This window comes from Erinaceus europaeus, chromosome 7 (genome assembly GCF_950295315.1).
Source record: "Erinaceus europaeus chromosome 7, mEriEur2.1, whole genome shotgun sequence".
In the NCBI taxonomy this organism is placed as follows: domain Eukaryota; kingdom Metazoa; phylum Chordata; class Mammalia; order Eulipotyphla; family Erinaceidae; genus Erinaceus; species Erinaceus europaeus.
The window spans coordinates 68,841,717-68,858,056 of record NC_080168.1 but is presented as its reverse complement, the minus strand read 5'-3'; the positions used below and the strand labels follow the sequence as shown (position 1 = coordinate 68,858,056).

Genomic DNA, 16,340 nt, shown 5'->3' with positions numbered 1-16,340 from the left:
AATACTCAGCAGGTAGGTGGGGATGAGTATAAAGAGATTTGTGGGGTGAGGCAAACTAAGTGTCCTGCTTGTGGTGGTGGATACTTGAATATGTAAGTTAAAATTCCTAAAGCTACCACTCCCACAAAAGAAGCCAATATTACTGGCCAGTGATTTAGAGAATAAATATGTTTTGCCCTCACAACCTATAGACAATTTATTCCAAGGAGGCCTAGAATACTAACTGGAGAGAGGAGGACCTTTTCAATAAATGGTGCTGGGAAAAGTCGACTAAACATGCAAAGGGTTTAAACAGTATGACCACATCACTATGCATAAATCAACTGCAAATGGATCGAAGACACGAACATTAAACCAGAAACCATTCAAGACATTAATTTAAAAAAAAAATGGCAAAATACTCCACAATGTTTGATTTGGAAATGTCTTTGAAGAATCAAGATCAATAGGAAGCAAAACAAGAACAAAAAGAAAGCAATGGGACTACATCAAATTGAAATGCTTCTAGACAATGAAAGGAATCATCACTAAAATAAAAATGCACCTTAGCAAATAGAAGATAATTACATACCACACATTAGACAAAGAACACAGAAAAAAATGGATGCTGGGAGCAATGGATTGATAGTATCAGCACTGAGCCCCAACTATAATCCTGGTCATAATTAAAATAAAATAAAAGATTCATCTATCAATGAGAGAGAGAGAGAGAGAGAGAGAGAGAGAGAGAATATGAACCAGAGCATCACTCAGGAGTACATGCTCCCCAGGCACTGAACTAAGGACTCCATGCTTGAGAGCCCAATACTTTATTTTGACAACTCCCCAGCTGATGTGGCTGTAGATATATAGCTGGGGAGGTTGACTACCCATCCTGTACATCCAGCCAGCCCTTGAAGGGCACAGAGCAGCAGGTCAGAGCACCAGTGCTGTAACCATTTTGCCTGCAGAACCCAGCGCCATTACTAACTGGCTAGTGATCTTGGGCATATCACTTAGCCTCTAACTGCCCTTCCCTCTTCATCTGAAAATGGAGAGATGCTCAGAAAAGGAATCAAAGCTCCCACCAGGGTCTGTTGCTTTATGAGATTAAAAAAAAAAATTTAAAAAGCAATAGCACCAAAATAAGCTCCCTGAGATCAGAGGATGTCTCATGTGTGAATGTGTTCCCAGTGCCTAGGCCCAATGCCTGGGACATGGTGGGGGGTTCCATGTGGAGAGAATGTGAGGAAGAAAAACCCACCTTCTGCACCCCACAATGACCCTGGGCCCATACTCCCAGAGGTATAAAGAATAGGATAGCTATCAGGGGAGGGGATTTGATACGGAGTTCTGGTGGTGGAAACTATGTGGAGTTGTACCCCACTGAGCCTATGGTTTTTATCAGTGTTTATTTTTTATAAATAAAAATTTTTTAAAGATTATTAAAAAATTAAATAAATAAATAAAAGGGAAACACAAAGAAGAAGTTGACTGAGTTTGGAGTGCTGCACCAAAGTAAAAAACTTTGAGGGGGAGAAGGGTAGATTTTCAGCTCCACTGTAGGAGGCAAAAGAAAAAAAAAACAAAAACAAGCAAACAAACAAGAATAGGGAAGCTTCCAATCAAGGGGAGGGTATATGGAACTCTGGCAGTGGGAATTATGTGGAACTGTGTACCTCCTATCCCACAATCTTGTCAATTATTATTAAATGACTAACAAGAACAACAAAAATCCTACTAGAACTTTAGTTGATATCATAAATGAAGACTCTTTGTCAAATGACCATTCAAACCCAACCCCATAGCATTGCACTATAAGAAGCTTAACATATAAAGCCAAACAAATTGCTGACTATGTGTTTCCCTTTCTATTTACTTTCTCGACCTTTGTGAATGAGTGGGATCATCTAATATGATTTTTATCTGTACATCTGCAATATGGCAACGTTATGAGAAATCAGATTTTTATCAGCCTGTGTGAGAATGCACTTTCTGATTAGAAATAAGATTAAGTCTTCTTTCAGTCACCAGGTTTTAGATGCTACCATGATACCAACTGGACTTCCTTAGGCAAACAACATACCAATGTGTCCTGGACCCCCACTTCCCCAGAGCTCTGACCCACTAGGAAAAGAGAAAGACAGGCTGGGAGTATGGATAAACCTGTAAACACTTGTGTTCAGTGGGGAAGCAATTATAGAAGCTACCTTCAACACTTGTTAAATTAAACTGAAAGTTTAAGAAACAGAGAGAAGGCAATCCCAAGCCTTACCAAGTCGGCCACTCTGCACAGGCAGTCGGAGAGTTCATCAAAGATGGATACCGTCTGGGGCCCGGGTGGAGTGGAGCATGCACGCTCCACCAGCAGGTCAGTCCTTTGCAGTGCGTGCTCCTGAGCAAAACGGAATCCTTCTGGGGAACTGAGCTCGGGGACTCCAAAGAGACCCTGAAATCCAAGTAACATTTTTCATTTATAATCTTGAGCAGGATCTGTTGTATAAAAGGCTTTTATCACAAAAGGAGCCTTGGTTCTCATCAGCATCTTTATTATTATTATCTTTATTTATTGGATAGAGATAGCCAGAAATCAAGAGGGAAGTGGGTGTTAGAGAGGGAGAGACAGAGATACCTGCAGCCCTGCTTCACCACTCATGAAGCTTTCCCCCTCCAGATGAGGACCAGGGGCTCGAACCCAGGTCCTTGCACATTGTAATACATGCACTTAACCAGGTGCACCACCACCCAGCCCCATATTTTTTTTTAAACAGATTTTTAAAAATCCTTTTTTAGTATTTATTTATTTATTTATTCCCTGTTTGTTGCCCTTGTTGTTTTATTGTTGTAGTTATTGTTGTTGTTATTGATGTCATCATTGTTGGACAGGTCAGAGAAAAATGGAGAGAGGAAGGGAAGACAGAAAGGGGGAGAGAAAGACACCTGCTGACCTGCTTCACCACTTGTGAATCGACCCCCCTGCAGGTGGGGAGCCGGGGCTCAAACTGTAATCCTTACACTGGTCTTTGCACTTTGCCCACATGCACTCAACCCTCCACGCTACCCATCAACTCCCTGTCATCAGCAACTGACTTAGTTACATTATAGTACTTGATAGCTCTTGCACATGGTTCCACATGAACTAGACAAAAAAGAAATGTTTTGATAGCTAAGGAGACAGCATAATGGCTATGAAAAGACTTTCAGGCCTAAGTAACCAAAGGGCCAGTCAATGCCCAGCACCACCATAAACTAGAACTAAGCACTGCTCTGGTAATAAATATTTAAAAAGTTAAAATTTTTGCTTGAAGATTGTCATTTCTCTTCACTTTTTACCCCTTTAAAAACAAAACAGAATGTGGGTTCAAAACCTAGCTGTTAGTAGACCCTAACTGAAGGTGGTTTTAAGAATAAAATGGGGCAGGATGGTAGCACACATGGTTAAGCACACATGTTACCATCAGCAAGTCCCTAGTCCCTACTAGTGGTAAAGCAGGTCTGCAAGTATCTCTCCCTACTGCCTACTCCCCTCTCAATTTCTCTGTCCTGTCAAATAAGAAGAAAAATTAATGAGGTAATATACATATGGAACATTGCATGTGCCAGAGTGATGTTCTGGTTCTCTCTCAATAATAAAGATTTTTAATTACTAATCTACTGGGAATAACTATCTTCTTGTTCAATGACACTTGGTATAACATTTAAGAAAAAAATCCAACATGCCTCTAGTACATGTTGAGAAGCAAATTTCATACAAAAATAACTTCAGAATAGACAACACTGGTGGCAGGAGTAAAATAAGAAAAATACTTGCACTCTGAGGCTTACTACCAGATTCTAGACTCCTCTTTGTGAGGCAGCTCATGACATAATGAAAACGAAAGGCAAAAATCTAAGTCACTGCCAGAAGTGGAGGAAATCCACAAAGGGAATGGAAGAACAGGCAACGGGGGAACCTTCCTTTCACCAGCAATTCAATAAATAATGAGAGCGTATTCAATGCCCTACCATGCTGGGTGATGTGGACAAACCAAGGAACCAGTTCATCTAGTCAGGGGGCCTCCCCTGGAAGAAAGTAATAGCTCCACAAGGGGGGGGGGGACCCAGTGGTGATGCACAAGGTTAAGTGCATACATGTCACCATGTGCAAGGACCCTGGTTCGACCCTCGGCCCCCACGTGCAGGGATGCAGGCGTTTCTATGTCTCTCTCCCTATCACCCCCTTCCTTCTCGGATTTCTGTGTCTATCCAAAGTAAATCAATAAATAGAAATCACAGCTTCTATGGGTCAACAGCTGTATTGTAAGACTTGTGCTCAACCAGGTGACCACCACCAGGCTCTGTACTGTAAACCACCTTCGTCAATACAGTGGAAAAGAAAAAGAACAGCTCTGAGTTTTAAAAACTGAGCCCCAAACTTGGAGGCGGGGGGTGATGTGTGCCCTGATAGCATTACAGGAAACCTGAATATAAGAGCATTCTTGCAAAAAGACCCCGTGACAGCGCCTGTGCTGTCACCAGTTAGGGCTCCTGCCTGCCTCAAAAGTGAGTCGGCTCCCAGGACCCCAAGATCAGCTGTCAGATCCTCGTGCGCGCGCGAGGTGCCGCGCAGACAGGCCCCCGGGGTCCCCACTTAGCTCTCAGGCCCCGCCCCCACCGCGCCAGCACGCGCGGACCGGAAGCGGGCGCCGCGCAGCGCCGCGGGCGGGGCTCCTCGCCGAACCCCCGGGAGTGGGTCTCGGAGCGGGGGCAGCCCCTCACCTGGCGCTCCCCGAACAAGTCCAGGCGGCGGCCCTGCGGCTTCACGCTGAAGGCGGCGCCCACCGGAGCCCAGCTGGTGCTGACAGCCCGCGCCCCGCGCCCCGCGCCAGCCAAGCGCCGCAGCCCGGCAGCCACCGGGCCCAGGCGGCCGCACATCGCGGCGTACGGCATGGCGGCTCCGCAAGGACACCCGCCGCCGCGTTTCCTAAGCAACTGCGCACGCCGCGTCACGTGGCTGCGGGACTTCTGGGTCGGAAGCGCACGTCGGCGTGCCCGAGGCAAGAGCGTCGCCTCGCCTCCTTCTAGGCAGCCCCTGCGGCCTTGCGCCCTCTGGTGTTTGGAGGTGAGAATGAGGAAGTTTGCTCTTCCCTCCCAACGTACTGAATAGGATCGATCCACTCTCACTAGGGGAGGAATTCTTCCAGGGAAGACTGAGTGCTTGAGTCTCTAGAAAATTTGAGCTAGGCTGGGGAGACAACATAATGATTCTGCAAAAGATTTTAATGCCGGCCATGCCCCAGACTCAATCCCCTGTACCACCATAAACCAGAGCTGAGTAATTCTGGTCTTTCTCTGAATTTTTAAAAAAATTTATTATTATTTCCCCTTTTGTTGCCCTTGTTTTATTGTTGTTGTGGTTATTATTGTTTTTGTTGATGTCGTCGTTGTTGGATAGGACAGAGAGAAATGGAGAAGGGGAAGACAGAGGGGGGAAAGAAAGATGGACATCTGCAGACCTGCTTCACCACCTGTGAAGCGACTCCCCTGCAGGTGGGGAGCCAGGGGCTCGAACCGGACCTTTATGCAGGTCCTTGCGCTTTGCGCCACGTGCGCTTAACCTGCTGCGCTAGCGCCCGACCCCCCTGCTCTCTGTGTGTAGCCCTCTCTCACTCATTGAAATAAAATAATTTTTAATAGGGAGTTTCAGCATGGACTTGGCATGTTCCAAAGCAAAATACTCTGGGGAAGGAGAAGTGGGCGGTGGGGATCTTTGGCGCCCTGGTGCACAATGAAGGTAAATAAAGGACCTAAATTGGGAATGAAAGTGTGTTTGGAGACACCTGTCACAGGGAGATGAGAAATGGTACCCATGTGCCAACAACAGTGCTGTAAACCATTATCCCCCCCATTTAACATATTCAATGATATTTAACCATTTAATGGCATGATTAAAATTAAAAATTTTTAAAGAATTAAATACATGGTCTGACTGCATGTCAGAGCTGTGATAATGACCAGACAACTCTCAGTAAACCTTCTCTTCTTCTTTTTCTTCTCCTTCTCCTCCTCCTTCTTCTCTAGCTCAGTGGGGGGTGGGGGGAGGAGTTGCCAGGAGCTGTGAAATCACACATTTGCAGGTTCTGGTTCCAGTAAAATAAGTAAGTGGGAAAAAAAATCTTCCTGGGATGTCACTGTCCTCAACTTAGCAGCCCTTATGAGTCACAGCATGGAATAAACATGGTCCTTTTCTTCCTCCCTGCTGTCCTCAGTAATCTATATGAAAGATAAGTCATGGGCTGGGATGGCAGTTCACTGGGAGGGGCCCTCTCTGCCATGAACCACCATACTTGGGGATGCTTCCATGCTGTGGTGTCTCTCCCTTTCTCCCTCTGTCTCTCTCTCTATCTGAAGAACTCTGTCCTAGCAATGAACACCCTTGGGCGGGAAGACCCCAGATAAATAATCATAAAGCACCTTCTAGTACTAACATAGTCATAAGACACAGGTAGACAAAGGATTCCCGAACATGGGAATGATAGAAATTAGGAGATGGAGTGCCTACATAAGATAATGCAAGTGTGTTTAAATTTACTGGTGACAAGATACAAGAGCCACACAAAACCAGCCCAGAGAATAGCTGTCCCACTGTCACCTTCCTTCCTGTGAGTGTGACAGAAAGGAGAGTGACCATCAAGGCACAGTATCTGGTAGTGTGTTCACAAAGGCCATGCTGGGGGGTGCTGGGCTAGGCTTCCACATACTCCCACAGGGCAGTGAGAGAACATAGCACTTCATTGCAACAGATTTTCACAAGAGCCAAAGACTCAAGTTCAGTCCCCAACACCACCAGCAGCCAGAGCTGAGCAGCATTCTAGAGGAGGAGGAGGAGAAGGACGAGGAAAAGGAGGAGAAAAAGAGAAACAGAGGGAAGAAGAGGAAAAGGAAATGAAGGAGATGAAGGAAAGGAGAGGGACGAGAAGGAAAACAAAGGAAAAAGAAAAAGAAAACAGAAAGAAGAGGGAAGGAAGGAAGATGCTGACAGAGGAGAGGGGAAGGTAAAGGAGAAGGGAGGCAATGCAGTGGACATGGTTAGTTATTGTTGGATAGTATGCCAGCTCCCCCTGGCTTCTGCTTAACCATATGCCTATATAGGGATAGATTTAATCCCATTCAAAGCTTTGGTCTATTTACATAAATCACTTTTACATTTACATAAAGCACTCCCTCCAGGGCATTGGTGGTTCAGTGATAGGATTCTCGCCTGCTCCGCCCCCTCCTTGTCACACTCTGATTTTCACCAGTCACTTTTCTCTCCACCCTCTCTATATCACATCCTGTTTCCACCCTACTTGGAGAGTATAAAAACAGCTCATCTTCTGATTAAAGACACTTGGAAATTGCTTTCCGGCTCCAAGAGTTCCAGAGTGTATCTCCTGCGAAGTTATTGCGGCACGAGTTCCTGATCCCTCTCCCACGCAGCAGCCTAGATCGGCTCCAGTTGAGTTCTCTCCAAGCCAGAGAGCACTAGCTCGGGAAGAAGTACCCTCAGGCTATCCCGGCAAGTTATTACTGGCCACTGAATAGCAGGAAGCCAGTGAAGGTGGTGTCATCATCCTCGTCTGCATACAGGCCATTGAAGCGCTCACCACCCATCACCTGCAGCCACACCTCATCACCCAGTTTCAGCTGCAACAAGGTGGCCCCAGAGGCCTGGTCTTCAGCACCTGTGTAGCCGTCCTTGGTGTGCAACACCTTGACTCCGTTCCTGACCAGGGCCACCTGCACATTGCGGGAGAAGATGGTGAGGTGGTAGGTGAAGAAGTACAGGCCGGCCAAGTGGCAGGTGAAGCGGCCAGTGGCCACATTGTAGTGCTCTTGCTCATTGTACAGGATGCGATCGAACTTGATGGGGATGTTGGGCTCAGGGAATTTGCTTAACACTGTCAGCCCCACGCTGAAGGCGCTTCGGGCCAGCACTGGTGTCTCCCCCACCTTTCCCTTCTCTCCCCGTTCCCCCTTCCAGCCTCTCACCCCTCTTGGCCCAGGCTCACCTTGGGGCCCCAGGGGCCCTGCCTCTCCCTTGGGGCCTGGCCTCCCAATGGGACCCTCGGGGCCTCGAGTGCCAGTGGGCCCTGAAGGTCCAGGGTTCCCACTACGCCCCTCGGGCCCTATAGGGCCCACATCCCCTTTGTTTCCCTTGTGCCCCTGAAGGCCAGTCTCTCCTTGCAGGCCTCGCTCCCCTGGGGGCCCTATAATCCCTTTAGGCCCATGCTTTCCTGGGGGGCCTCTGGTGCCTGTGTCTCCCTTGATGCCTTTGGCCTCCACTTTTCCATTTGCTCCTGAGTGGGGGGGAGAGAGAGACAGGAGAGAGAACTCAAAGGGGGAAATGCCACTGAAGTTCCAGCTATTGCAAAACAACTCTAGAATTTCTGCCAGTGAGCACACACCCCAGGTCCTAGGCTCAGAACATGTTCAGTTTAGCCATTACTGTGGTCCGGGACATGGTGCCGTAGATAAAGCATTGGACTCTCAAGCATGAGGTCCAGAGTTCAATCCCTGGCAGTACATGTACCAGACAGAGTGATGTCTTGTTCTTTCTCTCTCCTCTCCTTTCTTTCTCAATAATAAATAAATAAAATCCTAAAAAGAAAGGAAGAAAGAAAAAAAAATTCATTTACTCAGGGGCCAGCAAAATATCTCACCTGCATAGTGCACTGCTTTGCCATGTATGTAACCCAGGCTTGAGTCTGGCCCCCACTGTACTGGAGGGAACTTTGGTCTATTTCTTTCTCTCTCTCTTCCTCTCTCTCTCTCCCTCTCCCTTTTCCTCTCTCTCTGCTACTCTTTTATCTTTTCCAAATATTTTTATTTATTTTGGATAGAGACAGAAATAAAGTGATAGGGAAGAGGGAGGTAGAAAGAGCAAACTACCTGCAGGACTGCTTCACCTCTCATGAAGCTTCTTCCTCCTGCAAGTGGGAACCGGGAGCTTGAACATGTGCTCAACCGAGTGCATGACCACCTGGCTGTCTCCAGATCTGTCTTTAAAAAATAAAAATAGAGCAGGGGAAATTGTATAATGGTTATGCAAAGAGACTTTGGTGCCTGAAGCTCCAAAGTTCCAGGGTCAATCCCCTGTGGCACCATAGCCAAGAGCTAAGGAATGCCCTGGTAAAGAAATGAAGTAAAACAAAATAAAATAAGCAAATATATAAGTACATAAATTGGGTTCATTAGCTGAGTCAGCACCATGAAAAGCATGGGGAACCTGGAGCACAAAGGGCCTTTTCCCTGCTTGTGACCACCCACTGCCACCCATGCACAGCAGTCACCACAGCAGTCCTGTGAGCAGGGCTGGTGCCCAGAAGCTCAGAGGGGAGCCCAGGTCTCTCACCTGGCTGTCCTGCCTCCCCACGTGGCCCATCCTTGCCAGGACTTCCGGGTAGCCCTGGGGCTCCTAGAAGAAGAGAGTAGGAAAGCTGGGGTGGGCATACGGCCCCTGTACTCTGGGCTTACTTGGGGCTCAGGAAAGGTCATGAACAGCACCTGTGTCCCCTTTGTCGCCCTTAGCTCCGTCGCGCCCGTCCCTTCCAGGCAGGCCATTGTGCCCGGGGCTCCCAGGAACTCCAGGCTGTCCTGACCTGCATGTGTCCTGTGAGTTCAGGCCGCAGATGCCTGTGACCAGCAGGAGCCACCAGAACCTCATGGTGCCAGTGCTGGTTAGAGCTGGAGGGAAGGAAACACAGGCTAGGGAGGGGTGCTTGTTGCTAGGACCACAGGTGCCCCCCACCCCTGCAGTGGAGGCATGGATTCCCTCCTTCTTCATTCACTCTGGAGCAGAACAAATGAGGAGAGACAGGCATGTCAGTGGAGGTGGGGGGTGGAAGCAGGCCACCCTGCTCAGAGCTGAGAAGGTTCCTCCTCTGTCTCTGGGAGAGACATGTACAATTAGAGCCACTCTATTTATTTCTGTAGAACTAGAAATTGACAGGGCAGGGGATGGACACACACACACACACACACACACCTGTAGCTCTGCTTCACCATTTATCACCATCTGCAGGCAGGGACCAGGGGCTTGCATCTGGGTCCTTGTGCATGGTAATCTGTGCACTCTACCATGTGTTCTACCACCTGGTCCCACAGAGTCACTCTTGCTAGTGAACTGTCAAGGGGAGAGGCTGATTTCATGTGGGAGGACTTTCCTTTTCCATTCCCTTGGGACAGGTCACTTGTTAAAGGCAGAGAGGTGATTTTGCTTACAGACCTCTCATGTTATCTGTGCAGAGTGGATTCTATCACATATGTAGGCAAGGGCACAGAATTAGTGTTGGATCTCACAAATTCCCTTCTCTGAGGTGTACCCCAAAGAATGGAAAGAAATAGGCACTTTAGGGGCCAGGAGATGGCTCATTCAGTAGAGCACCCACTCTTTCATGTGCCTCAAACTGGTTTCAAGCCCTGGCCACCACATGGGTGCCACCTGTGGTGGTAGTGGTGTAGGGGAGAGACTTCACAAGTGGTGGAGTGGTGCTGTGGTGTCTCTCCTCTCTCATATCTGAAATCTGAAGGAGGAGTAGGTGGTAATGGAGAAGGGGAAGGAGAAGAAGAGGAAGGAGGAGGAAGAGTCAATGATGACACCTAATAAGAGTAAGAGGAAAAGAAAGAAAAGATACACGTTTTTTTTATTATTATTACTGGATAGAGACAAAGATAAATTGAGAGGGGAAGTGGAGGTAGAGAGGGAAAGATGGGCAGAGAGAGACCTGCAGCCCTGCTTCAACACTTGTCAACTCCCCCTCCCCCCCCGCAGATGGGAGCCAGGGGCTTGAACCCCTTGTGCACTGTAATGTATGTACTCAACCAGGTGTGCCACTGCCTGGCCCCCCCAAAATAGATACATATGGTATGTGTATGTACATACTGATATCAGGGTTGCTGTTGTACAAAGTACAGTTCTACATACTTCCAAAGAACTGTCAGCACACCTCGATATGTAGTTTAAGAAAAAAAATTTTTTTACATATTTATGAAAGAGAAAGAGAACCAATGCATTACTGGTTCATATAATGCTGAGGATCACATTCATGCTTTATCCATCCACTGCGCTTTATCTGTCCACTGTGCCACCTCCTAAACCAAGATATGTGGTTATGTGATTTCCTTCCTGCCTCCCTCCCTCTCTCCCACCCTTCCTTCCTTCCTTCATTTTTCATTCCTTTTATTTTCCATCTTTTTCTCTTTCCTCTTTTTTTCCCCTGAAGGATGGTATCTCCATCTTATCGGAACCACTCAATAGCTCAAGATCAGTGTTGATACAAATAGAGTCCTTTTGGCAATGGAAATACTAGCTTTGAAATCACAAACTTGGGCCATTTGAGGAAACCAAACTAGGTTTTCTCAGAGGTAAATTCCATTTGCAGGGGTCTCTCTTGTTTGATTCAGAAGTGTGTAGTAATAATCAGATCTAAACTACACAGACTAACTTCTGTGAAGAGGTCTGTATTTTCCCTTTTTGATGTTTTCCAAATATGTGTTATGTTTGTTCCAGGAATTAGAAAGTCTTGAGATCATCTAGGCATGAAATTAGGACAAAACACCTGCTCAAGAAGAGCTGAAATAAAAACAAACAGCTTGGGACCTGGCAGTAGTGCACCCAGTAGAGTGCACATGCTACCATGCTCAAGGACCTAGGTTCAAGCCCCTGTCCCCACCTGCAGGGTGAAGCAAGACTGCAGGTGTCCCTTTCTCTTCCTCTCTATCTCCCTCTTTAATTCTCAAAAATAAAAAAGCAAGCAAGTAAACAAAAAAAGTAGGTCTCCTTCTTTAGTACCTTTCATAGCTTCCAATACTAAGTACATGCAGATATTGTATTTGGTGCAGTTGTATCTTGTAGCTAACATATAGCCTTCAACAAGTGATTTTGAACAAAAAGTGCAAGGACTGGCATCAGGATCCCGGTTCAAGTCCCCAGCTCCCCACATGCAGGGGGTTCACTTCACAGGTGGTGAAGCAAGTCGGTAGGTGTCTTTCTCCCCCCTCTCTGCCTTCCCCTCCTTTTCTCTCGATTTCTCTTTCCTATCCAACAACAATGACAGCAATAACAACAACAATGATGATAAACAAGGGCAACAAAAGGGAATAAATAAAGTTTAAAAAAAAAAGAAGGGAGTCGAGTGGTAACACAGCAGCATGTGGCATAAAGCGCAAGGACCAGCGTAAGGATCCTGGTTCGAGCCCCCGGCTCCCCACCTGCAGGGGATTCACTTCACAGGCGGTGAAGCAGGTCTACTGGTGTCTATCTTTCTCTCCTCCTCTTTGTCTTCCCCTCCTCTATTTCTCTCTGTCCTATCTAACAATGATGATATCAAGAACAATAACTACAACAACAATGAGAAACAGGGACAACAAAGTGGAAAACAAATAAATATAAAAAGATTTTTAAAAATCTTAAAAAGAAATTGAGATGGGAGAGGGAGATAGAGAAGAAGAAAGACAGAGAGAGACCTGTAGCCATGCTTCACTACTCGAAGCTTTCCCTCTTCAGGTGGGGACTGGGGGCTAGAACCTGGATCCTTGTGCATTGTAATGTGCCAGCCAGGTATGGCACTGCCAGCCCCCAATCTCTCTCTCCTCCTCCTCCTCTTCCTTCTCCTCCTCTCAATTTGTCTTATCAAATTAAACATTTATTTTTAAACAATGAAAAAGTTACTCTAAGCTCCCCGCTCCCCGACATCCTGTAATTTTCACTAAGATCAGTTGTATCCTTAGTTCACAAGGTGAAGGGCACACGCTGAGATGATGTAGACCTGTCAGAACCCAGCTGAACTGCCTTACTGGGGCTCCCACCCTCTGAGTGCAGAAAATGCTAGTGAGAAGCCAGCTCTCAGGCTGGGGGAGACAGCACAGTGGTTCTGCAACAGACTCTAATGCCTGAGGCTTCAAGGTTTAGATTCAATCCCCAGCACCACCATAAGCCAGAGCTGAGAAAGCAAGCAAGCAAGCAAAGAAAAAAACTCCTCCCAACATCCTTTTCAGATGTGACTACAAATCTAAACACTTCTACGCTAACTTCACTTAATATCTTATTTCACTCACTCTATACACTGTACTTTATTTCCTCAAATTTGTACTCATTTATACTTTTTTTATTTTGAATAGAGGTAGAGAGAAATTAAGAGGGAAGGGAGAGAGAGAGAGAGAGACATCTGTAGCACTGCTTCACCACTTGTCAAGCTTCCCCTGGACGTGGAGACCAGGGCTTGAACTCAGATCCTTGTGCATGATAATGCATGCACCCAGCCAGGTGTGCCCCACATTGTACTTTATTGTTTCTCCTTTGCTGTCAGGGGTTTGCTAGAACTTCATACCTGCATGATTCCACCACTCCAAGTGGAGTCTTTTTTTTTTTTTTTCAGATAGGGAAAAAGAGACATAGAGGAGAGACACAACAACACTGCTCCACTGCTCATCTCTGAAGCTTCTTCCTGTGCTCCCATGTAGTGCCCAAGGGTTCAAACCCAGGTCCTTGCACATGGCAAAGTATGTGCTTTCTACCTGGTGAACTATCACATTGTACATTTTTCTTATTACTTCTTCACCCTCTATTGAGGGACTGATCTTAAACTACTATGTTTAGTAGTATAGCTGAGGAGGGGTGGCTGGCAGGTGGAGCACACACATCATCATGTGCAAGGACCTGGGTTTGAGCTCCAGGTCACCACAAGAGAAGCACCTCCACTGGGAGACAGGGGAGAGGTTAAGCCTCACAAGCCATGGAACAGTGCTACAGTATTTCTCCTCCTCCTTGTTCTCTTTCTCTCTCTCTTTCTCTCTCTGGCTCTTACCCTCTATCTAGGAAAACAAAAAATGGCCACCAGAAGCAGTGGAGTCAGGCAAGAACTAAGCCTTAGCAATAACCCTCATGGCAAAAAAGTAAATAAATAACTAGAGTTGTCTATCCAAGATTATTAAAATGCACACCTTTCATCATGTGCAAAATAATGGACTAAGAGGTCCCCTAGGAAGGCTACTGTTCTCATCACTTTGAGGACCCTAGTTTGCAGAACTGCTCAGAAGAATCTTACACTCAGCATCTACCTCCTGTTAGGCTTCTTCCTCAGAACTCAGTTCTGGCACTGGCTGGCTCTGTCTGCCCAGACTCCATTGCCATCTTTGCAGGTGACTCTCCAGCTCACAGCTCACACTGGGCTCCCAAGTCTGAAACTCCACATCAGGGTCCCAATTCCCAGTTTACCTACCTGTACCCCCAGACTGCCGGCTGTCCCCATGTGCTGTGGGGACCAGGGGTCAGGAGCAAACTAAATTAGGTCACTCCTTCCTGCCATGAACTCCCCAGGGGTCCAGCTGCAAAACAGCAGGAAGGGGCGGGAGCCAGTCAAAATTGAACTGTCTCTGGAGAAATTCAGAATTTGCAGCAATTCTTGAGCCAGGTAGTGCCGTCTATGATCTCCCAGTGCCAGTTGGTGTTGAAGATTAGCTATCTCTGTGCCCCTCTCTTTTCAAAAAATGTACTTATTAACATGAGAGAAAGGAGAATCGATGCATCACTTGGCACATGTGGTGATGGGTATTGAACTTGGAATCTTATACTTCAAGGTCCAGTGCTCAAGCCTGGCCCTCACTGCATGAAAGGAGTACACTGAAGTACCATCTCATGGGCCTCAGAACCTGGGTGATATTTATTTTATGTATATCTCTTTAAGAGAATTCTAAACTTCCAACCTCCACTGCACCTAGCTGCATTTCTTTTTTTTTCTAAATTTTTTTTTTTAACCAGAGCACTGCTCAGCTCTGGCTTATGGTGGTGCAGGGGGTTCCTAGCTGCATTTCTAAGCACTGGAAGAATTGCCACACTTGAGATATAGAACAGATTTATTAAAAAACTAGAGCAACCCAGGAGGTGGCGAAGCAGATAAATTGTTGGACCCTCAAGCTGTAGTTATCTCTTTCTCATTACTAAAATAAATCTTCAAGGACCCACAGGTTCAAGTCCCTGGTCCTTACCTGTAGGAGAAAAGCTTCATGAATGATGAAACACTGCAACAGGTGTCTCTCTTCATCTCTAGCTCCCTCTCCTCTCTCAACTTGTCTATATCAAATAAATAAAAGATTAAAAAATCTTAAAAAATAAACTTCTGGGGACCAGGCAGTGGTGCACTGGGTAGGGAATATATGTAACCATGCTCAAGGACTGGGGTTCAAACCTCTCAGTCCCCACCTGCATGGGGAAAGCTTTAAGAGCAGTTGAGCAGGGCTGTAGGGATCTCTCTCTCTCTTTCCCCAGCCCCTCTCCCTTCTCCATTTATATCTTTGTCTAATAAATAAAGATTTTTAAAAAGCTTTAAAAAATGCAGGCTCCTCCGTGGGTGGGTGGTTGCTGTTAACCTTTTCTGGTGATAGTCTATCTTCTTAACAATAAGGTACCCCACCCCCACCCCCCCACCCCCGCTATGCACTCAAATGGTTGCAACTCCACTGCCCCTCCCATTATTTATTTATTTATTTATTTATTTTAAAACAGAGACACTGAATGAAAGAGACCACTGCAATTCTTTTAGTGGAGATGGAGCTGGGGTCAAAATTGGGTCATTCACATAACAAAGCTATCCACTGGAGCTATTTGGCAGCCCTATATCCTGAATTTGAATGGCAGTAATGTCCTGCTGGGTAAACCTTCCTGTGTCACCTCTTCTGTCCCCACACTCAGAAAAAGGGACCCTAATTTCTATAGTCCTTTCAGGGCCTGTGCTACATTTCAGTCAGTCTTTCCATCTCCCTTATGTCCCCCTCTTCAACCACAAGCTCCTTCAATCCCTCAGAGGGTTCAGGCCATCTCAACTGTGCATAACAGAGGGTGGGAGGCTGGTGTTAGGGCACCCCCCCTCTCCCAGTCTCCATACAACACTTCTAGAATAAATCTTCCCTGTTCTTCATTTCCATCCCATCCTCTGTATGGACCTCTCTTCAGTGGCTGGGGATCTGCCACCCTTTGGGGAGTACTGTCACCCCTCCCAATCCCCTGAGCCAGCCTGCCCCACCTCTTCCCAGTTTGGAAGTCCCTGTTCAGAGTGAAAAAAAAAAAAAGGTGGGAACTAGCTGCTTGGCAGCCCCTGTAGGAACCTTTGTCGATTATAGCTGAACAAACAATAGGCTGTTTACTTAGCCTCTGAGCAGCTAATGAGAGAAGGAAATTCCCACCAGAACTACCCACAGAGGGCAAAGGGCCAGAGCAAAGCTGGGTGGGGCTCGCTCCATTTATTTATTTACTTTGCTGTGGGGGTTTCACACCTGTGTGATTTCACCATTTTCCCTTTTAATCTCAGAAACCACAGAGGGCAAAGGGAGACAGATAGTGTAAG

The 16,340-nt window shown here is 46.6% G+C and overlaps 2 protein-coding genes across 3 annotated transcripts in view; both read right to left on the bottom strand.

Annotated features, from left to right (window-relative positions):
* MIPEP (mitochondrial intermediate peptidase) overlaps positions 1-4,924 on the bottom strand; it is a 135,602-nt gene extending 130,678 nt beyond the window's left edge. The window contains exons 1-2 of the mRNA XM_007533689.3: positions 4,738-4,924; positions 2,255-2,428 (exon numbers count right to left, since the gene is read on the bottom strand). Coding sequence (XP_007533751.1) covers positions 2,255-2,428; positions 4,738-4,908 — 345 coding nt within the window. The 5' untranslated portion in view covers positions 4,909-4,924. The remainder of the gene's footprint in view (positions 1-2,254; positions 2,429-4,737) is intronic.
* A 2,600-nt stretch (positions 4,925-7,524) lies between these two features.
* C1QTNF9B (C1q and TNF related 9B) lies at positions 7,525-15,111 on the bottom strand. 2 transcript variants are annotated; one of them, XM_060194708.1, is made up of 5 exons: positions 14,986-15,111; positions 14,220-14,325; positions 9,505-9,684; positions 9,353-9,415; positions 7,525-8,297 (listed from the first exon to the last, which is right to left on the bottom strand). In XM_060194708.1, the coding sequence occupies exons 3-5, from the start codon at positions 9,662-9,664 to the stop codon at positions 7,525-7,527; spliced, it is 996 nt and encodes a 331-aa protein (XP_060050691.1). In that variant the 5' UTR covers positions 9,665-9,684; positions 14,220-14,325; positions 14,986-15,111. The 2 variants fall into 2 exon arrangements, with proteins under 2 accessions (XP_060050691.1, XP_007533750.1); XM_007533688.3 differs by lacking the exon at positions 14,986-15,111 and having other exon boundaries at positions 14,220-14,427.
* Between the last annotated feature and the right edge of the window lie 1,229 nt (positions 15,112-16,340).

Coding starts and splice junctions, on each gene's coding strand:
- C1QTNF9B (XM_060194708.1), bottom strand. CDS start 9,664: ATGAGGTTCTGGTGGCTCCTGCTGGTCACAGGCATCTGCGGCCTGAAC. Junction 9,416..9,504: donor GGGCGACAAAGGGGACACAG/GTGCTGTTCATG, acceptor CTCTTCTTCTAG/GAGCCCCAGGGCTACCCGGA. Junction 8,298..9,352: donor TGGGGAGGCAGGACAGCCAG/GTGAGAGACCTG, acceptor CCCCCCACTCAG/GAGCAAATGGAAAAGTGGAG.